Genomic DNA, 22859 nt, shown 5'->3' with positions numbered 1-22859 from the left:
GAGCCGTGGACATAAAGATTTCCAGTCACTTGGCTGTTGGATTGCTTGGTGGTAAAATGTTTTGTCTATTTATTACTTTATAATTATTTTTCTGGTAAGCTTATTAGTCCCAAGTCCATTCCCTAGACAAGAACATCTATTAGTAAAGCTATTAAAATTTCTGAACTTGGATGTGTGAAAACCAGCCCTGCGGTGACTCCATTGTATTGACAACTGCTGGTTGTCTTCTCCAACATTCATTCTCCCCTCCACCCTACTAGCAGAAGCTTGATTTTGTTCAGTGCAGCTAAAAGCAGTCACCTACCCCCAGATTCCCTTGATCCAACTCTGGCAGAAATATACTGGATAAGAAGATTCTGGAAAACCTATTGTTTTGTTGATTTTTTTTTCTAACAGGCCAAACTTCGCCAGCCTTTGCCTATATGCATTTCACTCTTTCCCACTTGGAATGTGATGTGAGGCCTGGAGGTAGAGCAGCCTCATTGGATTATGAGGCCCAAAACCACACTTCAAGTAGGACTGAGTGGAAAGCAGAAGATGCTGAGGATGTGGGAGGGCCCCCACCTCCCCAGGGCTCAGCTCCTCTGCTTCTATGCACACAGAGAGGGGAAGGCACCAAGAGACACTGACATGACATGGTTCATCAGCTGATGGTGAGGAGGGGACCACATAATTGCACTTGGAAGGGCTCTGGTGCAGGCAAGAGTTCGGAGAGTCCATGGACCCTTTCACAAGCCAACCCAGCTCAGCCCAGGAACTGCTCATCCGTCCTGCCTAATATGCACCCAAATGTATCTTAGTGACCTCACGCACTCCTGGAGCCTCTGGTTAGTCTGACCCGCTATCATGCCCAAGCTGGGCAAATTCCCAACATGACGACCTTCAGAAGAACTAACAGAGGCACGTGGCCACTCAAGCGAGTCCTCTGTCATTCCCCGTAGAAAAGTGTTTTTCAGACCTCAGCAAAGGTTCAGCTTCCCTTGGAGGGGTCTGCTCTCCCCCGCAAGGCCAGGAGGGGGCTCCATAGGCCATTTGGTTGAGCCAGGATTAAAAAGGCCTGAAGCCCCAAACAAGAGCATTGGTTCTCAAAGTGCAGTCCATGGACCAGCTGCATCCACATCACCTGAGATACTGTGAGAAATGCAGATTCTTGGGCCCAATACCAGATTCGGGGGCTCCCTGGGAGACAGCCTAGCAATCAGTGTTTTAACTAGCCTGCCAGGTGATTCTGCTGTACATTCAGGTTTGAGAACCGCAGAACCTTCTTCTGCCTCCATCATCTTTCAGTGACACAATCATGTGGCGGGCTGAGCCCTAGTCGTGAATTTCCTGTCAGTGTAAACATGTGAGCAGGTACCGCAAGTCTAGGCTCTGGGCCTGACTGACTTAGTCCTGGTCAATTCCTGTCTCTAGGCCTCAGTTTCCTCATCTGGAAAATGAATGAATGAGGCTAAAGAGAGGGATTTAATGACTGATCCACGTCAACTGGTTTACCCAGTGTCTGGGAGGCAGTGAGCACTTATGAAGGGCCACCTGCTGTGATTCTAGAGGGTCCTGGGAAGAAGCATATTGGACTGGGTGGAGGTTGGAACTGGGAGAGATCTCACTGGGATCAGCCTGGAGAGACTTCCTCTCATTCGGACCTCTTGGCCTTGCTTGGCGGCTCTGCTTTCTATGTCTTTTCCCCCCATTTCCTTACTGGTTGCCCCTGGGGCTCTTCACTCGTGAGTTACCTGCACCTGAATCCTCATCTGGAGGTATGCTTCTGGGAACCTAGCCTAGAGAAGTCCCAAAGCCCAGTCTTTGCATGCGAAGCCAGGGTCCAGGCCCACCCGAAGAGCGGGGAGGAGCCCATAGCCACCTTGCTGGCTGAGGTCGTCCACCAGGATGATCTCTTTCAGGAAGGCCCTGGGCGCCGTGTCGAGGATACTGTGCACAGTCCTCAGGAGGGTGGACCAGGCCTCGTCATGGAAACAGAGGATGACGCTGGCTGTGGGCAGGCTGTCCTCAGGGTGCTGCTGCAGACACCTGCAGGGAAGGGAACCAGAAGAACAAACTAAGCATCGCACAGCCTCTAACTCACCCCCTAGGCCCTGGGTGGGGCTGCTTTAACCAGATGGCCCAGGCCCTCCCCCAACTTAGTAGCTCTCTCTCTGGGTTTGCTTGAAATTTCCATGTAAAGAGAACCCCCCACACCCTGCTTATATCCCAAGAGCATCTTTACAGTGTTTAATCCATGTCTCTCTCATAGCACTTGAGAGGTGTTTCCACCATTCCCAGGAGATGGCTCTCCTAATCTGTAAAAAGGGAATGAATGACATCACCAACCTTGAAGAGATGTTGTAAGGCTTAAACAGGACGAGGCACATGAGTGTCCTATGAACACAAAGGATCATTCATGGAAGGGCAGACGACTATTTATTTTTGTTTCCATACAATCTAGCCCAGCATCAGGCACATAAGAAATGTTAAGTATTATTCTTATTCTTGAGGAAGGACAAGGACTGAACATTTGCAAGGGCCAACAAAACGCCAGACCTTTTACATGTACTGTTTGTTTACACTAAAACCAGTCTTTGGTTTGGGCTTTTACCTCCATTTTGTGGATGATGAAACTGAAGCTCAGAGAATGGGCAAGACTTATCAAAGCTCCCAGTACCACTCAGTACCCAGTACCACTCAGTGGCAGAGAGCTTCAGACTGTTGCGCCCTGTCCCCTCTGCTGGTTTGTGGGAGTGTGAGGAGCCACCTCCTCCAGGAGGCTCTGTGGTTCCCGCCTTCCTTTGCAGATGAACAGAATGCTTTGGATCTGCTTTGCACTGCACCTGCTGAGAGTTCCCAGTGAGACCACAGTGGGAGGAACTATAACAACGGGACACACAGAGCAGCGTGTGGCTCACAATTGTTCACAAAGGTGCTTTTCTTCCTAGGTAGCTTCTCAGTGTCCCTCCCTGGAGGAGGATTTGCTTTCGAATAGGGGTGGTCTCCAGGACCTCAAACTTCCAACACACAGAGGCAATTGTGATGGTCAAACTGCATGCAGTTCTTGGTCTGACAACCGACAAAGTCTGGCCCAGCCTGTGGGAAATGCCAGGCCGCCCCATTGGTTCAGCATCCCTCTGCCTGCCACCGTGCCAACCAAAGCGGAGACTCCACGTGCAGGACACCTGCGTGTGACTCTGGGCAAAAATCCTATCGCAGGGGGTTAAATGAAGTGATATTAGGGAAGTGCTTTAAGGTTAACAGTAAAACAGAAATCCTAGGTTAAAATAAAGACAAATGAACATCTCATAAACTCATGCTGTCAATTACTTTATTAGTTTCTATCTGTATGTGCTATTTCTTTCCATAAAGGATTTGAAGTCACTCAAAAGGAATACATACAATAAAATAATGGTAATATAAAAGTAAGGATGGAAAACCAGGAGTTGGGAAATATGAGTAGAAAGCCAATATTTGGAGAAAGAACATCAAGACTTAGGCCATAATGGCCTTGGTGTTTCCAGGAAGAATTTGAAATTTGAGCTTCCTAGTAGCCAAAGGAAAATGGGAGATTCTGCAACAAAGTTGTCACTATCAGAGAGGTTACATACCAGATTTTTTAAGGGAAAGTGATGTTCTTTCTAATACTTTTAAAAATAACTTTTATTTTGAAAGAGTTTAAGACTCGCAAGAAGTTGCAAAAATAGTACAGAGCGTTCCTGTGTTATCATCACCCAGCTTGGCCCAGGGACGGTATGTTGTATAACCAGCCACCACGAGCAAAATCAGGAGTTTCACTCGGTTCAGATACTATTAGCTCAAATACAGACCTTATCTGAACGTTACCAGTTACATCTGGCACTAGGTTTTAAGGGAAATTCCTATGGATTTTAGAGAGAAGTCCTTAAATGGGTGACAGTGTCCTTACTGGCATGCCTATGACATGAAATAATGAATTTTATACACACTTTTATACGCTGCTTTCAGGGCTGTTCACATAACAGCTCCAAAGGGGAACCCATTTCCATAAGGTTTTCAGAAGATAAAGGAGTCCCCAGAGCATGCTGAGGGTTATGCTGAGGTTGTTTTACCCCTTCATCACTGCCCCCTCCCCAAACCCTGGTGGAACTTCTCTCCCCGACTCCACTGACTTTGAGAATTTCCACTCTGCCCTCAGAATTGCTCTAGACCTATTCGCAAGCAGATTCAAAATTTCCTTTGTGTCCTCTCTCTTTGTGGTGGAGAGTGGAGGCAAACCCCTAGCTCTAGGACTGGGGCCTCTGGTGGCTGTGGAAAGAAATCATGCCTCCTTCGTGAATCCAGTGAGTCTGAAAACATTACCAGGGCAATGGCTTAGGGGACTGGCTGTTTTCCAACTCAGGTAGGAGGGAGGCTTGGGAACAGGGGGACCTGCATATGGCATTCTTGGGGTTGCAGCTTTTTGTTTATTTTTAAAATTTTTAATGTTTATTTTTGAGAGAGAGAGAGAGAGAGAGAGAGAGAGAGAGCAAGCACATGAGCAGAGGAGGGGTGGAGAGAGAGGGACACACAGAAGATGAAGCAGGCTCCAGGCTCTGAGCTGTCAGCACAGAGCCCGACACGGGGCTCGAACTCATGAACTCTAAGATCATGACCTGAGCCCAAGTCAGACGCTTAACTGACTGAGTCACCCCTCCCCAGCTTCTTTTCTGTGGCTTCAGGGAACACTCTCCACAGAGCAGCAGTCTAGGCTGGTGATTCGGACTGTGGATGCTGGGACTCCCCCACTGCCTGGCTGTGCAAATGACCCCGGGCAAGTGGCTTGATGGTTTCCTCAGGACGGCAGCGACACACCCGCTTCAGAGAGCGGCCGTGGAGAGGAATGGCCTTCGTCAAGCACCAGGGACGGAGGCTGGCACGGAGGAAGCACTAAGTGAGAATTTGCCGCCCTTGTGAGACGTACCTTTCCTAACGAGATGATCACTGAGGCTCTTCCAGCCTTGGAACTCCATGTTCTTGGCTCTTTGGGGCCTGCTTCAGGTAGGAGAGGGGAAGGCAAGAGGAAAAGCCAGAGGAGTAGGGATTTCAAAGAGAATTTCTGTTAAGATGCCTCTCCCTCCAGGTAGCTATCTTGCTCCTGGATTTTCCAGGTTTTGTGAATAGACAGAAGAGAAGATGGAGAAGAGATGAAAGGACAAGGAGTGTGATTGGAATAAACTTGACTAGGCCACTAGGACTTTGCCAGGCCAAATGGGGGTCTGGGAGCTGTGGAGATGGGTGTCCCCGCAACAGCTCAGAAACGACCCCGTCACCTGCTCTCCGGAGAGAAGCTCGCACGGCCTCCTAGACATTAACCGACAGCCCTGGGGCACCTCTTCGGGCAGCCGCTGAAAATAACTGGAAATACTGTGGTGCTTCAGGGGAGGATGAGCGGGGCTCTGAGTGAGTCCTGTGGTTTGCGAGAAGGCCCAGCGCCCGCAGCATGGCTCTGGAGTGCAGCTCTGAATATTAGGAACAGGGGCGCCTGGGTGGCTCAGTTGGTTGAGCGTCCGACTTTGGCTCAGGTCATGATCTCATAGTTCGTGGGTTCAAGCCCCGCGAACTATGAGCTGCCAGCACAGAGCCTGGAGCCTGCTTTGGATTCTGTGTCTCCCTCTCTCTCTGCCCCACCCTGGCTCGTGCTCTGTCTCTCTCTGTCTCTTAAAATAAATAAATGTTAAAATTTTTTAAATACTAGGAACAGAAGTTTGGCAAGGCCTTGTGTCTCTGCGCATTAGATGTGTTTCAGAGGAGCCAGGGGTTGACTGTTTTCTTTCTGGTGAGTAGAGTGGCCAGAGGAGGGGCCCGTGGACGGTGCAGGCTGCGTGACCTCCAGAAACTAGGGGAAGGAGGCAGTACCTGCTTTAGGCACGGGCTTGTGGGGGGTCCACGGTCATCATGCCACACATGGGCGCCACAGCCCATGCATAGCACTGAGTCTTGTGGGGATGGCAGGTGGACGAGCCCTCTCTGTGCCCCATGGGCCCACATAGCAGCACACGGTGCAGGAGGAGTGACACACCATCCTATCAGAGCAGCCAAACTCCAACCCCATTCACCTGTCCAATGTCAGTTTAGGGCATCCTGGGAAGAGTCTGTAGATCATGTAGACAGAGCTCAAGCTTTGGCATTGAGTTCTAACCTTGAATTGGTCCTTCTATGGCTTGGACAAATGACATATGGTCTCTGAAAACCACCCTTTCTTTCAACAATTTCCAGATCCAAAGGCCTGGTTGTATCTATAATAATCAGTTCTTATTTTTTTTACAAGTCTTAGATTCCAATAAGTCTTTTTTTGAGCATGTAATATGCTTACCCTCAGTTTTCTCATCTGTAAAATGGGGTTGTGGGAAGGATCAAATGAGTTAGTACATATAAAGTCCTCATAGTAAGAGTTCAATAAGTGTTCGTTTTTATTATTTGTTGCAAGCCTCCCGTGTGCCAGGATACCTCTCTAGACCTCAGTTTGTTTGTCTATAATGTGAGGATAACACGTAGAGTTACTTTAGAGGCAATGTAAAGATTGTATAAACAAAGAGACGTGCTGTGTGCTTTGTCCAAAGCAAGCTTTCAATAAAGGGAAGCTGTTGCTCTTACTCAGGTTAGTGTTGTGTGCTGGCTAGTTTCTGGTGTTGTTTTCCATCCCAGTAGGAGACTGGTCAGGGGGTCTACAAATAATGATCCCTGATGCTTGTAGGATGCTCCCATCTGCCACATCGTTTACTGCTCATTCCCATCATGGGCATCTGCATTGCCCAACTCCAGTGGACACACAGAATGCCATGTGATGTACCCCTTGGACTTGCACAGCATGGCAGTACGTCTACCACAGAGGACTCCAGGCAAAGGACGCCATGTGTGTGACTGGAGATCATACAGATCCCCCGCTGAGCCCACTGTCTGTAGAACACCAGCCTACAATCACTCAGGCAGTCGGGAACAAAGGCCTCCCATCCCCTGTTCATCCAAGTGGCTTTGGTGGCTTCCATTTTGTTTTGTTAAAATACAGGATGAACTCTCCTCAAGAGAAGAAGGCTTGTGACAGCAAATGTCTACTCACTCCTTGACTGACATGAGTATGACAGGCTTGGGAGACCTGACGGAGCAGTACGAAATGGTCCAGATCACGGGACCCTGATCACCTGTGTCTGGGAACCCCGGATCCCTGATGTCACCATGGGGGCACTAGGTCCCTAAGGAGAGAGAGGGCAGAAGGAGGGAGGTGGGAAATGGGGAAGAGGGAGGCAGGTGTTGCTAAAAGCCTACCATCTGCTTCACTAGATGCCCATTCTTCCTTCCCACCTCCCGCCAATCTTACAGAGCTCTGGAGGGTGGAGAGCAAGGGGTGTGGCACACCAGAACTAGGGAAAGAGCTTGAGCAGTGATTCAGAGAAGCTGCTGGAAGCCTCTAAAAAGCAAGCAAGCAAACAAAATAAACCCTCTACAATCCAGCCAACACAGATTGGTAAGAGGGGGCCTTACGGTTTATCTAGGCCACCTCCTCCTTGCAAGTGCTCCCAGGCTGGGCACAGAGGAAGCGCAGCCTCAAATGTCTACAGAGACTGGCAGACACCCAGAGGACGGCACATGGCCCCAGGGGCGCTGCAGTGAGCTAGCGACCACATGCTTCCCCACCCCCCCAGGAGCAGCCAATGTTACTAGGAGGAAATTCAGTCCAGCATTGCTAGATCTTTGTGATTTTCAGAAAGAGCCATGAACCTGAATTATTTATGGGAAATCTCTTGATTTTTTAAAAAACTTTTTTTTGAGGGGCGCCTGTGTGACTCAGTCAGTTGAGTGTCCGGCTTCGGCTCAGGTCATTATCTCGCAGTCTGTAAGTTCGAGCCCCACGTCCAGCTCTGTGCGAACAGCTCTGTGTCTTCCTCTCTCCCTGCTCTTCCCCAACTCATACTCTGTCTCTCTCTGTCTCAAAAATAAATAAATGTTAAAAATTTTTTAAAATTTCTTTTGAGAGGAAGAGAGAGAGAGCAAGAGGAGGAGGGGGCAGAGGGAGAGAGAGAGAATCCCAAACAGACTCCATGCTCAGCACAGAGCCCAACACAGAGCTCAACCCTCTGGGATTGACCTGAGCTGAAATCAAGAGTCAGACACTCAGCCAACTGAGCCACCCAGGTACCCCAAACCTCTCAATTTTTAAATGTTGGTCACTCTTCCAATATTAAAAACAAAAACCACAAAACAAAAATCTATGGCCTTGCTGGCTCAGTCAGCAGAGTATATGACTCTTGATCTCAAGGTTGTGGGTTTGAACCCCATGTTGGGTATAGAGTTACTTAAAAACAAAATCTTAAAAACAACCAACAACTGCGGCCAAACAACATGTCTGTGACAAGATACAACTTGTGGGCTGTCCTTTCATGATAGCTGAGTTACCCCCAACTCCTGGGACCCCTGACCTTCATCCCAGGCAGGAATGTGCCTTCTGTGTTTCTTTTCCTCCAAGATCCTCCTGCTCAGAGTCAGCACTGTGATTACAGCCCCAGACAGAATACTGGTCTGGAGGGAAGAGTGTGAGATGAGGTGTCAGAGACCATGTGCGCTGAAGACCTATGTTGTGCTCAGACTTCCGAATCCCCTGTGAGGCAGGGACTTGGAGCAGGTCTGTCGCTTCTCGGCCTCGGTTTCCATATTTGATAAAGGAGGGGTTTGCTCACTGAAAAATGTCTAAAGACACTTCAAGCTCTGCCGTTTACAATCTGTTCTCACCATAAGGGACTGGGGAAATTAGGGTGGATCATGTGATGTTGTAGTGTCTTATTAATATTCATGATAGCCACCACTTCATGAGTCTTTCTATGTACCAGGTGCTGTGCTAAATACATGCACTGTCACATCTAATCCTCCCAAGTGCACTTTGAAATGGGTATTTTCACGTGTGCAGAGATGGTCACCATAATTCTGTCCACCCTCATATGCATGTTCCTTTGCAACGTGACTTTGCCACTTTTTTCATCGGAAGGTGCAACCTATTTCCACACCCCCTGAACCTGGCTGGTCTTGTGACTTTTTCTGATGGATAGAATGTACTGGGAGTTCTAGGCCTCCCACGATTAGGTCCCCAGGGGCTCCACTGCTTCTACTTGCTGCCATAAACTGCAATGCCAGGAGGCTCATCAACTCTAATAGAGGGTGAGAGGCCCTTGGAGAAGAGCTGAGGTTCCCCGGCAGAGGACCAGCATCAGCTGCCGGGTACATGAGTGAGGCCATCTTGGATCACTCAACCCCAGTTTGCCCCCAGATGGCAGCAACCACAGGAGGGACCCCGGGTGAGGCTGGCAGAAGTGCCCAGCTCAGTCCAGCCTAGTTATAGAGCCATGGATAAATGGTTATTGTTTTAAGCATGATGCTTTGAAATAATAATTTCATTGAGATATAATTCATATATCATAATATCCACCCTTATAATAGTATGTCATTCAGGGGTTTCTAGTATATTCACAAACCTGTTCATCTATTACTATCTAATTTCAGAATATTTTCTTTTCAGATTTTTGAAAATATTTATTATTTTTGAGAGAGAGAAAAGAGAGAAAAACATGAGCAGGGGCGGGGCAGAGGAAGAGGTGGGGACAGAGGGTCTGAAATGGGCTCTGTGTTGACAGCAGAGCCAGATGCAGGGCTCAAACTCACAAACCATGAGATCATGACCTGAGCCGGGGTTGAATGCTTAACCGACTGAGCCCCCCAGGAGCCCCCCAGAATATTTTCATCGCCCCCAAAAGAAATCCATTATCCATTAGCAGTCACTCCCCACTCCTCTGTCAACAATGCCAGTCCTAGGCAAACACTAATCTACTTTCTGTCTCTACAGATGTCCCTTCTCTGGACGCTTTATACGCATAAATGGAATCCCACAGTACATGGCCTTTTGTGACTGGCTTCTTTCACTTAGCATGATGTTCTCAAGGTTCATCATGTTGTAGCGTGTATTAGTACTTCCCTCTTTTTTACTGTCAATTAACATTCATTGTTTGAATATACCACATTTTATTCATCTCATTGTCAGTTGATGGACATTTGTTTCCATTTTTGGTTGTTTTGAATAATGCTGCTATGAACATTCAGGCACAAGGTTTTATGAACTCATCAAACATGTTTTTAGAAACATATGAAATATGTTTTCAGTTCTCTTGGTTGTATACCCAGGACTGGCATTTCTGAGTCATGTGGTAACTGTTGAACATTTTGAGAGCTGCCAGACTATTTTCCAAAGCAGCTGCACCATTTTACAACCCCACCAGCGATGTGTGAGGGCTTCAACCTCTTCACGTCCTTGTCAGCACTTGTGGTTGTCTGTCTTTTTAATTTTAGCCATTCTAGTGGGGGGTGAAGTTGTATCTATTGTAGTTTTGATTTGTGTTTCCCTACGACCTAATGGTTTGAACATCCTTTCATATGTTTTTTGGCCATTTTCCGGTATTCTTTGGAGTAATATCTATTCATATCTTTGCCTGCTTTTTTTTAAATATAAGATTTATTTATATTTGAGAGAGAGAGACATTGACAGTGCATGAGTGGGGGAGGGGCATAGAGACTGAGACTCTCTGAAGCAGGCTCCAGGCTCCCAAGTGTCAGCACAGAGCCTGACGTGGGGCTCAGACTCACAAGTCGTGAGATCATGATCATGCTTAAATGACTGAGCCACCCAGGCTCACCGAAATCTTTGCCTATTTTTAAATTGGTGTCTTTATGCTGAGTTGTGAGGGTTCTTTATGTATTCTGATACGAATCCGTTATTAGATTTGCAAATATTTTCTTCCATTTTTGGGTTGCATTTTCACTTTCTTGAAGCAAAACATTTTTAATTTTCATGAAACTCAGTTTATCTGCTTTTGTTAAGCCACTAAATTTTGAGGTGGTGTGTACGCAGCACTGAATAATGGATACATATTCCCATTTTAAAGATGAGGAAACTGCATCCAGAGAGGCTACATTACAGAGCAGATAGCAGATGGCCAGCCTGACTCCAGACCTCATCCTCTTAACTGCCACAAACACTGCTGTCTTTGACTAAAGTGTTGACAGAACGTTCTAGATTCAGAGTCATGAGGCTTGGGTCCCAGGGTCTGGATCAAAGTGACAATGATGGAGGGTCATTTGAAGAATACATAATCCATTGATTCCTTCACATGTCCTGGGCTGTCTACACTGATTCGTTAAGGTCCTCAGAGAGCACTGTCTTGGCTGACTTAGAAACGTGCTTCTGTGGAGTCATGCTTGGCATCCTGCTCTCAGCTTTCATCAGTTTTATGAGACCTGCTTTGCATTACAGAGGGAACCTGTTGAGGGTGTTGTATCCTCTGTCACTGACTCTCTCCTCTATGCAGCTTTGGAGGGAATCTCCGGTCAGGCAGAAGTGCTGGGAAAAGGCACGTTTCTTCCTCTGAGGACTTGGTATGTTTTCTCTTCATGAGCAATAAGGATCACGATATACCTAAAGTGTTGCCATTTTCACTTAGGCTGCCAGGAAGCTCAGAGTAGGGAAATAGAATGTTGAGTCATTGAGATGGTTTTATGGATTATCTATCTTCATTCTAATTTTCTCTTTGATCTTGACCTTCCATCTGTCCATCCATCATTTAACAGGTATTTACTGACAACCTGATGGGTATAAGGACTAAAACAGATAAGGTTGTTGAAGCAGAATCTGTGAAGCCCCACCCATATCTCCTTTGGCCCTATCAATACAGCACAGAATGGCCTGCCTTCCAATCGTCTGAGGGCTTTCTCTGACTGTTGGAGATGCTGTCCCCAAGCTGGCCTGAAGAGCTGGAGAAGAATTAACCTCCCTGTCCCCTGCCATAGAGGTGCCCTCATCCAGTGACTAGAAAGATTGGCATATCAGCACCAGCGCCCTGCCCCAAGAGGTCTAACACACGGAGCTGCGTGTCCCACAGCGTCTCCCACATTCCCCAGCAGGCCTAGCTCTGGCTCCAGTCACCCCCCAGGCAACTGCCTGGAAAACACGCCTTTCAGTGCTCTCCTATTTGCTGCTCCGCATTCCCAGTCCCCTACCCGTGCTCCCTGGCATCATCTGCAAAACAGATCCTTGTCTCCGGATCTGTTTCAGAAGGACCCAGGTAAGATAGTCCCCGACGTCATTACATCCTATTAAGCAGATGACCAAAGAATTATTTAACAACTCTAGCAAGTGCTCCAAGGAGCCCTTCAGTGATATGAAAGGCAAGACTCGAAGGGTAAGTAGGAGGCAGTTGAAGGAAGGTGTGTAGGTGGGGAACAGTGTTCCTGACAGATGTCATCGCGTCTGCTAAGGCCTAGAGGTGAAAAGGAGCTTGGCGTATACCGGCAAATGAAGGAAAGGTGTTCCAGAGCATATATCCCCTTATCTTGATTAACAATATATTAATAGTGATTTTCTATTTTATGATGTATTTTTAAATCCTTTGAGGGATTAAGATAGGTAGGCAAACAAACAAGTGAGCAAAAGGCAAACGGTCCAAGAAAGTGGCCCTGGGCAAGTCACTTCACCCCTCCACATCTCCTGTCGAGTGGGGATGCACATTCTTCCTGCTCTATCTGTGCCCCGGCTCTGCTGGGGGGACTCAGGGAGGCGGTGCATAGAAACAGTTTTTGGACATTGCAAAGCAGTGTCCAAACGTGACAGGTAGTTGTGAAGAGGACTCATGAAGAAATGCATGTTCTTCTTATCAGCTAATAGGGTTACATTCTTTGTTCTTCAACCATCTATCTGGTAGACATTTTATTATCTCAGTTCGTATACATGAAAAGCTCACCCTGACCTCATGCGTCCACCTTCTGAGTGATGGCCATGGGGAAGGAAAGACCAAGGGCCTTGGAATCAAATCAACTCAGCTTTGAATGCTGGCTCTGCTATTTACATCCCCGATTAGCCAACCCAGGGATGCTGATACTTTTCTATAGCCCAGAGGAGCTGCTTGGATTAAAGGGATCATCCTGGCCCAAGAGAGCTGCTGAATACATATTAGTTTCATATCTCCACACTCCAAGATCAGGGGAGTCCGGGTCTGGCTTTACACACAGATGCACTCCCTCTCTGCATGCAGCTCCAAGGTCCCCTGTGAACTCAGAAAATGCATCTGGATGATTCCAAGAGGTCGAGTCACAGCTTGGCGCCAGATGGCCTGGCTGTGGCACGAACACCGCCCCCACCCTTTCCTCTTCTGACCAGGGTAGGAAGGTCTCTGCCAGACTTTCTGTCTTGGGATTACTGACCTCCAGCTTCTACCAGCAGAGGTCCCCCACTCAGATGAGGCTCCACATGGCTGCCCTGAGCCCAGCGATGTAAGCACCTGGTCGCTTATCTGTACCCCTCAGCTCACCCCAAGTTCCTTGGATTTGGGGCTGGGTCTTGCTCACCTTCTCACCTTTAATAGTTGCTAAATAATTACTTGTTTAATGAATGAAGGTAGACACTGTGTTTGCTCACAAGGAGGAGATAGACTGATTGTCTATGTAAACAGTAAGGTAATCCCATAGACTCAGTTCCCTACATTCTGTGAAAATTCCAATGTTCAGTACATTTTGTCCGTAATCAGTGGGGCCCATCTTGGGAACATCAATTTCCAGGCCAGGCCTGGAGATACAAGGGCTGGGACACAGTCTGGGGATGATCTTATGAGGGACGGACAACGTTCCTATGAATAAGAGGGAAGTATGTTCTGGCTGGAGCCCAGGGTTAAGGCTGATGCTGCCAGCCTATCATTCCCCAGAGTTAGAGAGAAGTCACCCAAGGGGCACACAGTCCCCTTTCTTCATAGGGTCCTCTGAAGCCTCACAGCCTCCTTCTAGGGGCCCCAGGCATCCTTAGCTTTTCTCTGACCCTGGTTCCCCAGCCCTGGACTAAGAATGGGCACTGACAGGTAGTCACTGGTCTGAACACTGACCAGGACCTATGAAGTATCCGGGCGCAGTAGTCTCCCCGGACAGGCATAGCCTCCCCCAAGTAACGGCCAGGTGAAACTTCCAGATCCTCTGTCTCAAGGAGTTGGTATGCAGATGTACAGAGCAGATCAGCAGTGGGTCGCAGGTCAGAGGACAGGCAGTAAGCCGACGGTGAGGCAGCAGAAGCCACGAGGTAGCCCAGTGCCCCTCACATGTCAACCTGCACCTAACCACTGGGCATCTCCATAAATGCAGATTTGGATCCGGGAGGCCTGAGTGGGACCTGAGGTTCTGCATCTCAGGTGATCCCGAAGCTGCTGGCCTCCAGACCCGGGATTTAGTAAAGGACCATGGTTGTCAGGGACAAGATGTTAGCAGGTAAGTGGCCATGAGGGCGATCTGAGCAGGCTCCAGGGACACCAGCTGCTGGAGGACATCAGGAAGCCCGAGCCCTATATACAAGTGCCATCGCTTGTGAGTCTCTTTCCTGTCCTCCTCTTGTGCCCCCTCCCCCGCTGTCCTCCCCGGACTGTCCCTGTTCCTCACGTCTGTGCAGACCACAGTAACTCCACCACCTGTAGCAACACCAGTGTTTCTGCTCCTCTTCACCTAAAAGGGCCTTGGCAGGAGTTCTCAGCCTGGCTGCACATTAAAATCACTTAGGAGAGCCCCTGCGAGTTGTACTTAATTCGTTGGTCTGGGGTGGAGCCTGGATGTGATGATTTCTAAAACCCGGCAGTGGATTCTAACGCGCAGCCAGGGCTGTGAACCCTTGGCCTCATCAGCATTTTTCAAACTCTAACATGAATATAAATCAGCTAGGGATCTTGTTAAAAATAGAGATTTTCATCTACTAGGTCTGAGTAAGGCTGGAAAGTCTGCATTTTTGATGCTGCAGGTCTGAGGACCATACTTTCAGTAGAAATAGCAGTTTCCTTAAGGATTAAAAAAGATATGGCGCAGGTTGACCTAATCCCCTGATCTCATCCCCAAGCCTAACCTGAAGCACAAAGCAAGACTCTACTGCAAGGGCTCCCATGAGCACATCAGATCTCAATCAAAGGGTTATCCTCAGCCTTGTCTATACCACAGGCCACTGAGGAGGGGTGCAGCGCTCCCAGCCATGGCCACACTGGGCTGGAGGGCTGAAAGCTTGGTACTCCTGAGTTACTCTGTGACTTGGCAGGCCGGGCCCCAGAACCGGCACTCCTCCTGACCACACACTGGGGTGGCTTCCCTCCCTTCCTGGGGGGTGGAGGGTGGATAAGCTGGGTTCCAGCCCAGGTGTTTGCTCCTCCCTGCTCTCCCCTGCAGCCCCCAGCACAGAGCTGTGCCTCCTCACTCAGATTTATTGATGCCCTACTGGCTGTCTTCTCTCTCTTTTGTAGCCCAGGTGTCATGGCCAACATAGGGGGCGGAGACATCCTGGAGTGGCTCCCTGCAGGCCCAGAACTCAGCTGACCTGACCAGAAGGAAGACTGCACCACCAGCTTCTCCTTGGCAACAAGGAGGCCAAAGAGGCCTCTGGGCAAGATGTGGGGGGGAACAAAGGAGAGGAGCCCCTTCCCATGTCTCCCTGCTGTCTGTGACATGCCATTGCCCACCTGGTGCCTCACAGCTTAGCTTCTCAGGAACTGCCTGGGGAGGCTCAGACCCCTCCCCAGACCAACTAAATCAGAATCCCCGGCAGTGGGACCCCACTATGCGTAGTTTTTAACACATACCAGATCGTTCCAATGTGCCACCAAGTTTGTGCTGATTTAGCAGTCCATGGGGTAGAAAATCACTCTTTGATCAGAGAAAAGGCAATGACATGATGTCCACAGCTGTCTGCTCCAACTTTTCTCCATCTTTCAATTCACTCCTAGACCTTATACTCAAGAATATGATAAGGACAACTTCTGGTTGGATTTGAATACCGGGGGAAGATCATTATTTAATCTCATTTAACCTACAACCCCATGCAAGGGTGTTATTTTATCTACATTTCACAGTTGAGGAAACTGAGGCTTAGAGAGGCTGAGTGATTACACAAGGTCACACAGTAAGACCTGGGACTCAGCCCCAGGTCTACTGAGCTTTGGGTGTCTGAGTTAGTCACAGTTGTGGGTATATAAGTCAGGCTAACATGGGCCAAAATATGAACACAAGTTGTAAACTGACCCAAGTGGTAGCACACAGCCAGCTATCGATACACTGACATTTATATTTAAGTACAAAACTCCGGGTCATGAAGGGGACTGTGTTACTCACTGCCTCTCACTTCTATTTTCTAATCCCATGACTACCCGCTCTGTGGAATCTTCCAGAACTCTACTACCTTTCTGCTCACTGTTTGTATCACTGCTTCCCCAAACTAACATCAGCTTTTAAAAATTCAGATCACTGCATTTCAAATCAGAACTATGGAGAGTCTCTAGAAAAGGGGTCTGAAAATCTACATTTTTAACAAGCAACATGGGGGAATCTCCCAAGTACATAGTTGGCGAACCAGTGATAAAGCCCCTTGCTGCTCAGAAATGTGGTCTGTGGACCAGCAATGCCGGTGCCACCCGGGAGCTTGACAGCAGTGAGCATCTTGAGCAGAACCCCTAGCCTACTACATTAGCCTGTGCATCTTCATAAGCTGGCCAGCGCGAGGGGTTTGATTACACTTGAAAGTTTGAGGAGCGTGGCTCTGCCTAACCTGGTAGATATAAAGAGGGTCCACAGGTCAGCAGCATGAACATCTCCGGGGACCTGCTGAGTCAGCACTGTAGGAGAGGAGGCCAGGAATCTGCATTTTAGCAAGCCCTCTAGGGAGTCCCATGTGAACTCAGGTTTGAGAGCCACGGCCTGGACTGGATCACAAAGCCTTTTCTCCATCGGGAGCCTCTTTGAAGCCAGGGAGGGGATCGTCGCCCTACGCTGGATGCCAGGATGATCAAGGAGAGCTGGGCTTGGAAGCGCCTGGAAAGTTGTCGTGCCACAGGAAGCTGAAGGGGCAAGGCCTGCTCCTCCCTGACCCCTTCCGTGACGGCAGCTTTGAAGGGCTGAGTCAGTCCTAGTCTTCAGTCTGGGCTCGGATGTGGGCCCTTCTCTTTACTTCCTCTCTGTATTCATTCACTTCTCTTCCCGCTCCTGCCCCCAGGGCCCGGCCCTCCACACAGCAGCACCGCAGCTCCCTGGAGCTTCACCTGTTCCTGTAAAGAATGCACTGCCCGGAGCTCCCGTTTCCCCAGCGATGTCGTGCTGTGGACCTCTTTCCTGCGTCTTGTTTCGCTCAGCATAGTACTTGAAGGTCTCCCTCCATCAGTATTGTGCACGAAGTCTGTTGCTTCTATCTTCTGCAGTGTCTCTGGGCTGCACCCAGGTCCCCCAGCGCCCTCCCATGACATGCCCAGGTGGTTTCTAACTCTTCGGTGCCACCAAGGATGCTGTGACAGACATCCTCCTTGAGGTTTCCCTGAGGACCAGTGTCAACTCTCCCTAATTTATAGGTGGAAAAACTTGAAATACTTCCAGCCTGAGTGACTTGCCCAGGAAGTACAGCATGGTGGCTAAGAACATGACTTTGCAGTCAGAGAAAGACAGATATCATATGATTTCACTCACATGTGGAATTTGAGAAACTTAGCAGGTTAGGGGAGGGGAAGGAAACATAAGATAAAAACAGAGGGGGAGGCAAATCATAAGAGACTCTTAGAGAACAGGAGCGCCTGTGTGGCTCAGTTGGTTAAGGTCTGACTTTGGCGTGGGTCATGATCTCAAGACTAGTGACTCTGAACACTGTGTCACGCTCTGTGCTGACAGCTCAGAGCATGGAGCCTGCTTCAGATTCTGTGTCTCCCTCTCTCTCTGCCCTTCTCCCACTCACACTCTGTCTCTCTCTCCCTCAAGTATAAATAAACATTTAAAAAAAAGTTAATACAGAGAAGAAACTGAGGGTTGATGGGGGCGGGGGGTGGGGAAAATGGGTGATGGGCATCGAGGAGGGCACTTGTTGGGATGAGCACTGGATGTTGTATGTAAGTGATGAATCAGTGGATTCTACTTCTGAAGCCAAGGCCACACTGTATGTTATCTAACTTGAGAATAACACAACAAAACAAAACTAAACCCATGACTTTGGCGTCAGATACACCTGGTCAGATAACCTGGCCCCAGTCCCTTCACCTTTCTGTGCCTCAGTTTTCACATCTGTAAAATGGAAATATTCATAGTATCCAACTTATGGGTTCATTATGAAGATTAAGTGAATGAAAACTACTTAGCAGGGTCCCTAGCGCATAGTAAGTGCTCAGATAAACATTCACTATAATTTTACCTTTCTTTCCAGAGCCTGCCTTTTGACCTTTTACACTGATTTTTTTCTCTGTTTTGATCCTGCATTATTGCTAACTTCCTGGCATGCCCCTTTTCAAAATTACCTCCAGCAGTGACCCTGAAGGTACTCAGAAAAAGCCTGTGGCCTGGATGCGGGTGATGAGCAAAGGCCAGGGCTGGTCTGGAGATTTTGGTGCACGAGGGCTGGCAGGACTAGTCCAGGTGGGGACAGGCCTGTGCAAAGCCCTGGAATGGGTGGTCCTTGGTACACGCGAGCAGAAGGCAGAGGCACTGGGATCTCCAGAGTTCTCCCAGCCCTGGTGAGAAAGCGGCGCAGGACTGTACAGAGAGTAGGTGCTGAATATGTGGTCGTTCTTTGATAAGCTGCATTTTGGCCTGGTTTTAAAGCAGTGACAAGAGGAGAGTCCTGTTACCCTGGAGGGACAGCCCGGGGGGGGGGGGTTGTCACCTTAGTTTGCAGAGGATCCCTTGTGTATCCTGAGAGGGGCCTGACAGGGAGACACCAGCACTTGAACTGCCAAGGGGAGGGAGGGAGGCTGGGGGCCTTGCGAGGCCGCACAGGCTGCAGGGGCGCCGATGGCCAGCAGAGGGCGCCACACACCTCAAGACAGTGCTGATGGCAGTCCGTGAGAACCAGGGCAAGGCGGGGGCGGGGCGGGGACACCAACTCCCAGGTTTGTGGGGACTGGGGTGGGGGGGTTCCCAGTCAGGGGAGACCCAGACAAACTGAGCGGAGGTGGTAACCCTGGCTTGAAGAAGCGATCCCTGAAGTGGTGCACACACAATGTCAGTGCACATCGCACACAGGACACAAATGTGCCCATACTCACAGCACACGGGCACAACACATACCCCTGCACTTCACACCAGAAGCATAAAACACACAACACACTTGTACACACGCATGCACAACTCACCCAACACATTTCTAACATACATGCAACACACACCAAACACACATGCACACATGTGCCACATGAACGTGCAAAATAAGTAGCATCTCATAACACACACACGTACACATCACACCACATGCACAGCATACACAACACACCTACGTACTACCTCCGGGCACACGACGCACATGCCTCAAAATTCACCCACACTTGCAGTCCACACACACACACCAACACTCATGCACTTCACAACACACAGATCACACACACAGCACACACACAGGTATAAAACTCATACAAAGCATTTATACCACACGTGCAACTCACACACTCACACAAGCACATCAAACACACAAAGCACAGTCACAACACAATGTACATGCACACATGTACCACAAAAACACATACAAAAGCAAATCACAACACACGTGTGCACAATGCATGTGCATGTCACACCCATTCAAAACATACACAATCATACATGTACCACACACACCTCTGCACATTCAATTTGCACATGTGCTAGGACCACAAACACATCCACAGCACACATGCATGTGTGACTACACACCGCACAACTCACACTGCAACGTACACAGGCACTGGGCACCAGGCACCACATAATTCACTACATACATGTACTACTCATAATACATATACATGCCATCCGTGTACCACACACACGACTCAGTGCATATACAACACACTCATGCACAGATACACACAATGCACCCACAGAAATGCATACTCACAACATACTTGCATAACCCAGAGACACATATCCACACCTTTAGGTAGCCAGAGACCCTCTCCTTTGAGGCAATGTTTCTTATGAGCAAAATGAAGATCCTCATTTTCGTCCTGGGTCAAAGAAAAAAAATGTATCCAAAGAATTTGCAAACAGTCTGTTCACTCCTTCAGCAATCATTTCCCTACTGTGTGTGTGGCAAGGACCCCGGCATTGATCAGACTAATACATCAGTGACCCTGGAGCTTTGGTTGCAGTGAGTGTTATGAAGTAAAACTGCTGAGAGCACAAAATTGCAACGGGGTGGGCCTGGCTGGGTCTGGACATTTCCTGAAAAGAGCTGTTTAAGCCAAGACCTGAAGTTGGAGCAGCAGGGTTGGGGTGGGTAAGAGAAGAAAGGTGCCCACGCACGCCATCTGAGAAGCCATTCTTGGGGGCTGACCTGCATTTGCACGACCCTGAGGGTGGGTGCCAAGGGGTCAGACCGACAGGAAGCCCACCAGGGAGCAGAGGAGGACGTTGGCTTGCTCTCGACATGGATCCACTCACCCGGAAGGTCTGAACGTGTGTCTGCTTCATGGGAAACTCTCTGGCTCCAGGAAGAGCAGAGGCGTATAGGGAAGGGAGTTCCTGGAACTAACCAGCTATACTGCTCCTGGATGCCGGCAAGGGCTCTCCTCCACAGCCAGCCACGGTGAAGCAGGGGGAGGGCAGGGGATGCACAAGGGGAGCTCAGCATCTCCCTGGGTACAGTCTACATGCTCTTCCCAGCTTGCCTCCCGAGCAGGGCTCCCCCGCCAGGTTAGGCTGCAGCAACACAGCATTCTGGCTCCTGCACACTGGGACTGTCCCCTTAAGTCTAATGGAGCGGCAGTTCAGGCAGGCTGGAGCTTCTTCCTGGATTCAAATCCCTGCTTTGGCACCTGCTAGCTGTGTGATGGTGGGCAAGTTACTCAGCCTCTCTGTGCCTTGTTTTCATGCCTATAAAACAAGCCTGATGGTAATAGTAGCACTCATCTTGTAAGGACTAATATATGAACAGCTCTTAGATTAAAATTAGGCATGGGGCACCTGAGTGGCTCAGTCAGTTGAGCATCCAGCTTTGGCTTAGATCATGATCTCGTAAGTTTGAGCCCCACATTGGGCTCTGTGCTGACAGCTGAGAGCCTGGAGCCTGCTTTGGATTCTGTGTCTCCCTCTCTGACCTTCCCCCACTTGTGCTCTGTCTCTCTCTCTCTCTCTCAAAAATAAAATAAAAATATAAAATAGTTTAAAATCAGGCACACAGAAGGAGTCACATAAATGTTAGCTGCAATTGTTATTTTGACCCGAAATGAAAGCAAACCCTAACAATAATCATAATATCAAAATGTATTGGAGGCAGAGTGTTTGACCTGGAAGGTAGGTTGGAGAGCGTCCGCCCCAAGCTCCTGGTGTGTTACGTGGGTAAAGCTGTTTGCCCTGAGACAGAAGGACAAAAACCAGCACGGGGAAGAGAAGAACAAGTAAGAGCTCCCCTCTTCCTCACCCACAAGCCTGGGTAAGTCAGTGGGTGCACCCAGAGTTTCTCACTCAGTGGGTCTGGGATGCGGTCTGAGACTCTGCATTTCTAACAAGTCCCCAGGTTATGCTGCTGCGGCTGGTCCGGGGACCACACCTTGGGAACTGCTGCCCTAGGGACAGCGGTGGCAGGAAGCTGGCATCCCTGAGTCTGCTGAGACGCGTCAGTACCTGGGTGAAGGGGCAGCCAGGGCCTTACTTACAGTGGATGCCGTACCTCGGGCAGCGCCCTCTGCAGGGGGATGCGGGCACTGAGCGCCTCCTCCAGGCTGAGTGGGGTCAGCTCATCTTCAGATTCCTCCCCATCTTCCTCCTCGGCCCCCCAGTCCCTCTCAGGGGCCTCCTCATCCTGCCTTCTGCTGGGCTGTCTGATGAGCCGGTAGCTGCCACCTCTCCTGCCCTGGGTCTTGTTCCTTCTGGCCCTGGGTGAGGCCACAGCCACCAGGAGCTGATCCTCCCGTAGGGAAATAAAGGGGGGCAGGCCCTCCAGGGGGCTGTACTCTTGGCCCTCATCCTCAGCCTCCAGCACCCATTCCTGGGATTCCCCGAAGTCCAGGCGGTACCCAGCACCTGGGCCGTGTCGGGGGGCCAGGACTGTGACCGCGGAGTGCGGGGCCTGTGGGGGAGGGTGCAGCATGGCCGCCATCAGCAGCACGCATCCCAGCATCAGCAGGAGCAGCAGGAATTGTAGTCCGCACGGTCCATGCCTGCATCGCTTCCTTAGGAGCATGTTGCTGGAACTCGCCAAATGCAACAGGTCATATTCAAGTTCACTTCCTCCTCCTGTTCCAGGTTCCTTCGGGCTTGCAGGAGAACCTGGCTTCCTAGTTCCACCTGGAAGTTTTTTGCTGGTCACTTAACCTGCTCCTTTTTTCCCCATCTGACATTTGCCAACAGCGTGTGTAAGACTGACTTCCACTTATCATCAGAAAGCCACGGGACCTCTCTGAGTGGATTTCTGTATTGCCTTCTGAAAGCCCATTCACAGGGACTTCAAATTGAATTGTTTGGCCCCCTTTGCTCCCTTTTTCTCCTAGGGGGCAAAACAATTATTCCATTCTGCTCAGGTGTCTAGTCCCACGTGTTTCGTCTCCCCCCTTGCATGAATGGTCAGGTTGCTATGCGATGTCTGGGGGGCAGCTGGTGGGTCCTCAGTCCAGCAGCGCTGACAGCGGTCCTCCTTTGGACGCTTCAAGTCAGGTCAGATCAACAGATGCGAAGCCGGCAGGCAGCGCCTGATTTCCTTTCACACATAGCTCCGCTCAGCTGAGAGCCCTCTGCCAGACCCAAGCCCAGCCAAGCGTGCGCCTCGCTCCTGGTCCTAATGCCCTCACTATTTCGGGGCTTTGCACAATCCCACAGAGCACAGCTCCCGGGGCAAAATAAGAGCCGTCACTGTTAGGACCGAATCCAAACAGGAACAT

The 22859-nt window shown here is 49.5% G+C and overlaps 1 protein-coding gene across 1 annotated transcript in view; it reads right to left on the bottom strand.

The window, feature by feature from the left end:
• The window catches only part of GALNT15 (polypeptide N-acetylgalactosaminyltransferase 15), a 47497-nt gene extending 24847 nt beyond the window's left edge, over nucleotides 1-22650 (bottom strand). The window contains exons 1-2 of the mRNA XM_029940834.1: nucleotides 21639-22650; nucleotides 1862-2028 (exon numbers count right to left, since the gene is read on the bottom strand). Coding sequence (XP_029796694.1) covers nucleotides 1862-2028; nucleotides 21639-22165 — 694 coding nt within the window. The 5' untranslated portion in view covers nucleotides 22166-22650. The remainder of the gene's footprint in view (nucleotides 1-1861; nucleotides 2029-21638) is intronic.
• Nucleotides 22651-22859: the final 209 nt, after the last annotated feature.

The sequence above is a fragment of the Suricata suricatta genome, chromosome 5 (genome assembly GCF_006229205.1).
Source record: "Suricata suricatta isolate VVHF042 chromosome 5, meerkat_22Aug2017_6uvM2_HiC, whole genome shotgun sequence".
NCBI lineage: Eukaryota > Metazoa > Chordata > Mammalia > Carnivora > Herpestidae > Suricata > Suricata suricatta.
This window is presented reverse-complemented; position numbering and strand designations above follow the sequence as displayed.